The 8,514-nt window shown below is 49.6% G+C and overlaps 1 protein-coding gene across 1 annotated transcript in view; it reads right to left on the minus strand.

Annotated features, from left to right (window-relative positions):
• The window catches only part of LOC121330094 (synaptotagmin-7-like), a 73,549-nt gene that overhangs the window by 679 nt on the left and 64,356 nt on the right, over window positions 1–8,514 (minus strand). The window contains exons 9-12 of the mRNA XM_041276367.1: window positions 4,835–5,105; window positions 3,897–4,066; window positions 2,909–3,023; window positions 2,300–2,499 (exon numbers count right to left, since the gene is read on the minus strand). Coding sequence (XP_041132301.1) covers window positions 2,300–2,499; window positions 2,909–3,023; window positions 3,897–4,066; window positions 4,835–5,105 — 756 coding nt within the window. The remainder of the gene's footprint in view (window positions 1–2,299; window positions 2,500–2,908; window positions 3,024–3,896; window positions 4,067–4,834; window positions 5,106–8,514) is intronic.

Raw genomic sequence — 8,514 nt, forward strand, 5'->3', positions numbered from 1 at the left:
GCACACAGGTTCTAGAGGCACATCACGCCACGTGAAGACCTCCGGAAAAAAGGTGTTGATGCCTATCAGTCTGGAAAGAGTTACAAAGCCATTTCTAAGACTCTGGGGCTCCATAAAACCACAGTCAGAGCCATACTGTCCAAATGGAGAAAGTTTGGGACAGTAGTGAATCGTCCCAGGAGTGGCCGTCCTGCCAAAATCTCTGCAAGAGCAAGGCATAAAATTGTCCAGGAAGTCACAAAGAACCTGAGAACAACATCCAGGGATCTGCAGGCCTCTCTCGCCTCGGCTAAGGTCAGTGTTCATGACCACCATCAGAAAGACACTGGGCAAAAATGGGTTTCATGGCAGAGAAGCAAGGCGGAAACCATTGCTCACTAAGAAGAATGTGAATGCTCATCTCAAGTTTGCCAAAAAGCACCTGGATGATCCTCAAGAGTTCTGGAACAATGTTCTATGGACAGATGAGTCAAAAGTGGAACTTTTTGACCAACATGGGCCCCGTTATGTCTGGCGAAAACCAAACACTGCATTCCACAGTAAGAACCTCATACCAACAGTCAAGCATGGTGGTGGTAGTGTCATGATTTGGAGATGCTTTGCTGCATCAGGACCTGGACGACTTGCCATCATTGAAGGAACCATGAATTCTGCTCTGTATCAGAATTCTACAGGAGAATGTCAGACCATCCGTCTGTGAGCTGAAGCTGAAGCGCAGCTGGGTCATGCAGCAAGACAATGATCCAAAACACACAAGCAAGTCTACATCAGAATGGTTGAAGAACAAGAGATTTAAAGTTTTGGAATGGCCTAGTCAAAGTCCAGACCTAAACCCCATTGAGATGTTGTGGCAGGACCTGTAACGAGCAGTTTATGCTCTAAAACCCACAAATGTCACTGAGTTGAAGCAGTTCTGCATGAAGGAGTGGGCCAGAATTCCTCCACGGCACTGTGAGAGACTGATCAATAACTACAGGAAGCGTTTGGTTGCAGTTATTGCTGCTAAAGGTGGCGTAACCAGTTATTGAGTCTAAGGGGGTGATTACTTTTTCACACGGGGGCATTGGGTGTTGCATAACTTTCTTTAATAAATAAATCAAATAAGCATCAAAATGTTGTTTTATTTGTCCCTTTTATCTAATATTACATTTTGGTTGAAGATCTGATAACACTCAGTGTCAAAAATATGCAAAAATGCAGAAAATCAGACGGGGCAAATACTTTTTCATGGCACTGTATCTCTCTATCGCTCTGTCCATCTATCTATCTATCTATCTATCTGTCTATCTCTGTCTCTATCTGTCTACCTCTCTATGTCTATATATATATTTTTCTGTCTCTATCTCTGTCTATATCTGTCTCTATCTCTATCTATCTCTCTATCTGTCTATCTCTGTCTGTCTATCTATCTATCTTTGTCTCTATCTCTGTCTATCTATCTATCTATCTGTCCATATATCTGTCTATGTATCTGTCTACTTATCTATTTCTCTATCTGTCTGTCTATATCTGTCTCTTTATCTATCTGTCTATCTCTCTATTTACACTTCTGCTGCTGCCCTTTCTGCCCCATGCTGATTCTGTGCAAATCCCTGCCGGCCAGGGCCTGTACACATATAGCTAATCACAGAGCTAATAGATGTATGGAGCTGTGCTCAGATGAATGCACAGCATTAGCATAGAGAGCTGAATGCCTGGATGTTATCAGCGCCAGCATTCCAGCTCACGAAGCCCCGCAGGGCTCAATTCATGCTCTGCAATGAAGATGTGTCAATGACAGGGAAAGCCCGTCTTACAGAGTCCTGTTGAGTTCAGGTTTGGAAATCCTTGTAGTCTTGTCAGTGTGTGTGTGTGTGTGTGTGTGTGTGTGTGTGTGTGTGTGTGCGTGTGTGTGTGTCTCAGGTGTGAGTGTGTGTGCGTGTGTGTGTGTCGGTGTGAGTGTGTGTGTGTGTGTGAGTGTGTGTGTGTGTGTGTGTGTGTCGAACACACACCTGACGTGTGTGTGTGCCAGTGGTGTCACGGTGTGGTGTGTGGTTTCTCAGGGGAGTGAGTGTGCTCGGTGTGTCGTGTGTGTGTGTGTGTGTGCGTGTGTGTGTGTCGGTGTGAGTGTGTGTGAGTTAGCGTGTGTGTGTGTCTCGGTGTGAGTGTGTGTGCGTGTGTGTGTGTCTCGGTGTGAGTGTGTGTGCGTGTGTGTGTGTGTGTGTGTCTCAGTGTGTGAGTGTGTGTGCGTGTGTGTCGGTGTGAGTGTGTGTGAGTTAGCGTGTGTGTGTGTGTCTCGGTGTGTCCCCGCCCCTCTCACCTTGCCGATGACATCGTTGCGGCTCAGTCGGTCCTTGTCCATCACGGTGATGATGATGGTGGTCTCTCGGAGTCGCTCAGTGGGGATTTCAAAGGGGAAGGACTCGTTGAAGACGGGGTTGAGGCAGCACTTCATCACCACCGTCTTCTTCTTCTCAACACGCTTGTCCTTGTGCATCAGCCACAACTTCACATAGGGGTCTGAGACAGGGACACACACAGGGACACCTTAGAACAGCTCTAACCCCTAGAGTCTAGACCACACTCACCCCCTCCCTCCCAGTCTATCAGCTCTAACCCCTAGACCACCCTGCCTCCCTCCCTCCCAGTTACTCAGCTCTAACCCCTAGACCACACTGCCTCCCTCCCAGTCTCTCAGCTCTAACCCGTAGATTTCCCAGTCTCTCAGCTCGAGATTAGGGGGTCCAAAGGGTTAGGGAGGGCCTCAGCTCGAGTTTGGGGGTCCCCAGGGTCATGGAACGGTCCCTCAGCCGTAAGCTCAGGTGTCACAGGGGGTCCCAGTCCTCTAACCCCTAGACCACGCTGCCTCCCTCCCTCCCAGTCCCTCAGCTCTAACCCCCAGTTTTCCCAGTCCCTGGGCTCCTCCCACCTGAGGTGCCCCCGATGTCCATGGCTTTGAGGTTGCGTGCTTTGATGATGTTCACAGTGATGGTGTTGGCTGTAGGGTTGTAACAGAGAGACAGCAGCAGCTCCCCTCGGCTCCCCTGCAACAGACACACACACACCCCTTCCATTTACAGGGCATCTGCACAGTCACCCTGCAGTCTTTCCCATGGTCAGACTGCATTCACCACAATGCACTCTTTGTGTGCCATGCTGAAGGGTTAACTGTGTGTTTGATATAAGGGTTAAGCAGGGTCACAATCACAAGCCACTGGTCTGGCTAAAACTGTTCTTATGAAGGCTGTAGACAAGGCTGATAGGGATGACTTGGCATAGTATCAGTTAGCTGTAGCATATAAATACTCAGAAGTGGATGGATTTAGCGGCTATTCGGGACAGTCACGCTCCTGATCCTAAAAGCAGGGACTTCAGTCCAGGTCATTTGATCTGATATTTAGTGTATATAAGCTAGGTCGGCCATTACATCGCGTCTAGAGGACTATTTGCAATACCTGTGTGTTTTTGCTAATCTGTGCATGCTAGTCTTTGTGTGCCATAATAATCATGTCTCACTGAATGTACCCACTATCAAGGGTCATTAATAACACAGATTAAGATCAAAGCAAAACGATTCTAGTTGCCTCCACAACCCTGTTTAATATGCTTTAGAGTAGATCCCAAACATACTGACTTCCAATTCCACTGCTAGAGACGTGACTTTTCACAAAGCCCTTCTTTCAAACAATGCAGCAGCGGTGGAATTCAGATCCAAACATGGTGTTTCACTTCCTTTTCCAAAACAAACACTTTCTAAAGAGACTCGCTGAGACCCCCCACCCCCCTGTATAACGTTTTGATAGCAAGGATGATTCTGGAAATAAACAGCTGTGTTTAGCCCTAAATGAAAGAACGGAAGTAATCTGCCGTTGGGTTTCAATGAAGGAATGAATGCGAGATGGACTCCAGTCTCTTACACTGCCGTCAACGCAGGGCTTCAGCTCCTTCCAGAAGGTCTGCATGTGCGCCAGGTCCACCTTGTTGAGGGGAATGGACACCTCACCGATCGGGTCGTTCCGACTGAACCGGTCATAATCCAGAACCTGCAGGTAAAGAGTCCGCTGGACCACCTTCTCATAGGGGAACCCTGGAGAGAGGAGATGTGAGAGAGTCCATGAAAGACAGAATTTCAAAGATTGAATCCAGATTATACCTACTCAAGTTGCAATATTTCCCTCGCTCTGCATGGGTTCATTCTCTTTAACAGGAAGGTACCTCCCTCTCCCTCTTGCTCTCCTTTTCTCTCCTCTCTCACTTTCCCCTCTCTTCCCCTCACCCTCTCCCTCTACCCTCTCTTACCCTATCCCTCCCAGTCTCTTCACCTCATCCTCTCCCCTCTCCCTCTCCTCTCTTCCTCACCCTCACCACTCTTTCACCCACTAACCTCACCCTCACCCTCTCACTCACCCTCTCCCCTCTCCTCTCCTCACCCTTTCCCTCACACTCACCCCTCTCCCATAACCATCTCACTCACCCTCACCCTCTCCCCTCCCTTCCCCTCACCCTCACCCTCTACCTCAACCCTCTCCTTTCTTCTCCTCACACTCTCCCTCTCCAATCTCCTCCCCTCACCCTCACCCTCTCCCCTCTCCTATACCTCACCCTCTCCCCTCACCCTCTCCTCTCAGCCTCTCCCCTCTCCTCCCCTCACCCCTTTCCCTCTCCCCTCACCCTCACCATTCTCACCCTCTCCTCCCATCGCCCTCACCCCTCCTCTCACCCTCATCCTAACCCTTCTCCCCCTCCCCTCATCCTCTCCCTCTCCCCTTTCCTCCCCTCACCCCTCTCCCCTCATCCTCTCCCTCTCCTCCCCTCACCCTCTCCCCTTTCCTCCCCTCACCCCTCTCGCTCTTACCCTCGAACAGGAAGGTCTCGTTCCAGTGTGGGTTGAGGTTCTTCCTCTTCACTTTGGTCTCCAGCTTGTTCTTCTTGTCCGGCAGCAGGTAGATCTTGACGAAGGGGTCGCTGGTGCCGCTGAAGTCCTTGGCCGGCAGCTCCTGCCCCTTCATGATCTTCACCGTGAGCGTCGAATCTTGGAAGTTGTAGCCGACACTGAACTGGATCCGACCCAGCTTCTCCCTGCCAGGACCCTCGTGCCCATCGTCATCCTCCGAGCCTGGGGAGAGCTGAGGGGAGAAGATGAGAAGCATCAGTCTCTGTGGTCAGGTGAGTGTTTGAGTGGCAGCTGAGAGAACCGGCTGGAGTTTGTTAGCACCAGAACTCCCATTTACTCCCAGCACCAACTCTGCGCGTTTCAAGTGTTTTGGAAGTGATGTATATGTGTAGTCAGTAGCTGTGAGAAATCAATTGTTTATTCAATGAAGTGTGAGCTCTCTGATTGAAGCAGTGTGGCCTCAGGATCTTCGCTCATCGCACGAGACCCAAGCAGCACTGAAAACGATTCCCGTTAGGAATTAATGAGCCAGACAATTACAGGATTTCAACAGCCTGTTTGTGCTGCTGTCTGACAGCCAGGGGGGGGGGGTTTGAGCGGGTTTGCACTGTGGGAGCCCTGCTAAACGGTTTTGAAAGAACTGCTTTTGTACAAGCTCCTCTTAATATGTATAATGCAGCTTCCCAGTTTAGGGTAAATATTCCCATTTATATAGACTGTATAAATGTATTAATGAAGAGCAGTAGTTGATAAACTGATAAACTCGCTGTTTGAATAATTAGCTACAACTCCGTCTTCAGACAGCATGGCAGGAAGAGCCAGGCAGACTGAACACAGAAACTTTCACATCTAAACAAGTCTGCCCGGATATTACTGTCCTGCTGCTATCTGAAATCTGAAGATGGCAGACGCTGAAACGCTGCAGCTGATTATTAATACAGTGAGTTTATCAGCTGATCAATTACTGCTCTCCTTCGTGAAGTGTTTCTAGTGATCGGTGAGTAGCCTGTTGGATGCTGATTCTCCTAGGATAGACAGCTGTGTTTGAGTTCTCTCTCTCTCCCCCTCTCCAGATCTCTATATAAATCGCGTTGTCACACTCCTGCGTGCAGAGGGAGTCTGTGTTTTGTTTTGTAACACGCACCCAGGGAAATGGAAGACGTCACTTTGTGGTATTTTCACTGATGCGTTTCCATTGCTTGAAGCTGCTATGCATTTTCATGACCGGGCTGCTGCTTACTGTGGTCCACAGCCTCACATTCTTCAGAGATCCTTGCCAATATATTTCAGAAATTCTCTTGCCTTCTTTGTATGACTCTCGATTCGCTCACAGGACTGACAGCAGAAAATGAAATGCACTCTCAACTTGATTAGAGGCGGCCGCCCAGCACTTGGAAACACTCATTCTAGCTGTTCCAGTTAATGAAGAAACTGCAGAGTCAGGGTTGTGAGACCTCCGCATGCTGGCAGCTTGTACAGCCTTGTAGAAATGTGGTGCAGTTCGTATAGTCCTGGGTTCACAGCCCTAGTGGTTCCAGAGCTGCTCTCGTTAATAAAGCTGCAGCCCAGGGTTTGTGCTTGCGACTCTGCTGCGGGTCGTTAGGGTCGTTTGCTTTTGCATGGTGCCGTGGTTACAGCTCGCTGTTTTGCCAGCTCCTAATTGCTCTGTTGTTGAGTGTTTTCACCACAGAGGCCGCGGTGCTGCTACAGAACAGAGGCTGAATGCAAGTCAAGAGGCTGCTGCTGTTTCTCAGAGTGAAAGGAATGGGAGAGCTGTGAATGGAGGAGGAACAGCAGCTTACTGTCCTGATTCCACTGACACTGAACACAGTCTGGGGTGGATCCAGACAGGCAGGATCACTGGAACACAGGGAAATGGGGAAACAGGATCCTGGAACACAGGGACAAGGGAACACAGGTATACAGGATCACAGGGACACAGGATCGCTGAACACAGGGACATAGGATCTCTGGAACAAAGGGACACAGGGACACATGGATACAGGATCACAGGGACACAGCCCCTTTCCAACCATGAACATTCAATAACAAAAGATCCCTTACAATCTTGTTGGTTTAATAGAAAAATCTGCCATAATCGATTGAAGTTTGTCTGACTTAATCTTCGGGTAATATGATAAGAGAATGGTGGTTGTTTTTTTTTTTTTAAACTAATTTAATTTCTATTGTACAATTACCTGTAATGGAAATCTGAAAACCATCAGCAAAATGAGTTTGACAAAGCAGTGTCTGTGCACTGCAGGTTAGCTGTATTACTCATGCACGGCACACACACACTCCCTTGGACACCTAGACAATTGCAATGCTGGTATAATTGCATTCCCGACGATGTGTTTTTCATTGCCTGCTATGGGGATCTCTGCGCTGTCAGGCTGAACACAGTGACATCATTCAGGGAATTAGGGGCTCCCTCATCCCTCTTCCTCTCCCTCCCTTTCTCCCTCTCACTCCCCCACAGCTTTCCTTCTTTCACATGCCACACAGATTAGGGGAGTGCCCCCTGAAAGGGGAAGGAGCTGCTGATTGGGTTAGGGGAGTGCTGTAATGCCCTCTGAAAGGGGAAGGAGCTGCTGATTGGGTTAGGGGAGTGCTGTAATGCCCTCTGAAAGGGGAAGGAGCTGCTGATTGGGTTAGGGGAGTGCTGTAATGCCCTCTGAAAGGGGAAGGAGCTGCTGATTGGGTTAGGGGAGTGCTGTAATGCCCTCTGAAAGGGGAAGGAGCTGCTGATTGGGTTAGGGGAGTGCTGTAATGCCCTCTGAAAGGGGAAGGAGCTGCTGATTGGGTTAGGGGAGTGCTGTAATGCCCTCTGAAAGCGGGAAGGAGCTGCTGATTGGGTTAGGGGAGTGCTGTAATGCCCTCTGAAAGGGGAAGGAGCTGCTGATTGGGTTAGGGGAGTGCTGTAATGCCCTCTGAAAGCGGAAGGAGCTGCTGATTGGGTTAGGGGAGTGCTGCTGATTGGGTTAGGGGAGTGCTGTAATGCCCTCTGAAAGCGGAAGGAGCTGCTGATTGGGTTAGGGGGGTGCTGTAATGCCCTGCCCTCTGAAAGGGGAAGGAGCTGCTGATTGGGTTAGGGGAGTGCTGTAATGCCCTCTGAAAGGGGAAGGAGCTGCTGATTGGGTTAGGGGAGTGCTGTAATGCCCTCTGAAAGGGGAAGGAGCTGCTGATTGGGTTAGGGGAGTGCTGTAATGCCCTCTGAAAGGGGAAGGAGCTGCTGATTGGGTTAGGGGAGTGCTGTAATGCCCTCTGAAAGGGGAAGGAGCTGCTGATTGGGTTAGGGGAGCCCTCTGAAAGGGGAAGGAGCTGCTGATTGGGTTAGGGGAGTGCTGTAATGCCCTCTGAAAGGGGAAGGAGCTGCTGATTGGGTTAGGGGAGTGCTGTAATGCCCTCTGAAAGGGGAAGGAGCTGCTGATTGGGTTAGGGGAGTGCTGTAATGCCCTCTGAAAGGGGAAGGAGCTACTGATTGGGTTAGGGGAGTGCTGTAATGCCCTCTGAAAGGGGAAGGAGCTGCTGATTGGGTTAGGTGAGTGCGGTAATGCCCTCTGAAAGGGGAAGGAGATTGGAAGGCTGCCTATAGTTCTATAGTGCTCTCTCTGCAATGTATTGATTTGTTATGGCAGCTC

The sequence above is a fragment of the Polyodon spathula genome, chromosome 17 (assembly GCF_017654505.1).
Source record: "Polyodon spathula isolate WHYD16114869_AA chromosome 17, ASM1765450v1, whole genome shotgun sequence".
NCBI lineage: Eukaryota > Metazoa > Chordata > Actinopteri > Acipenseriformes > Polyodontidae > Polyodon > Polyodon spathula.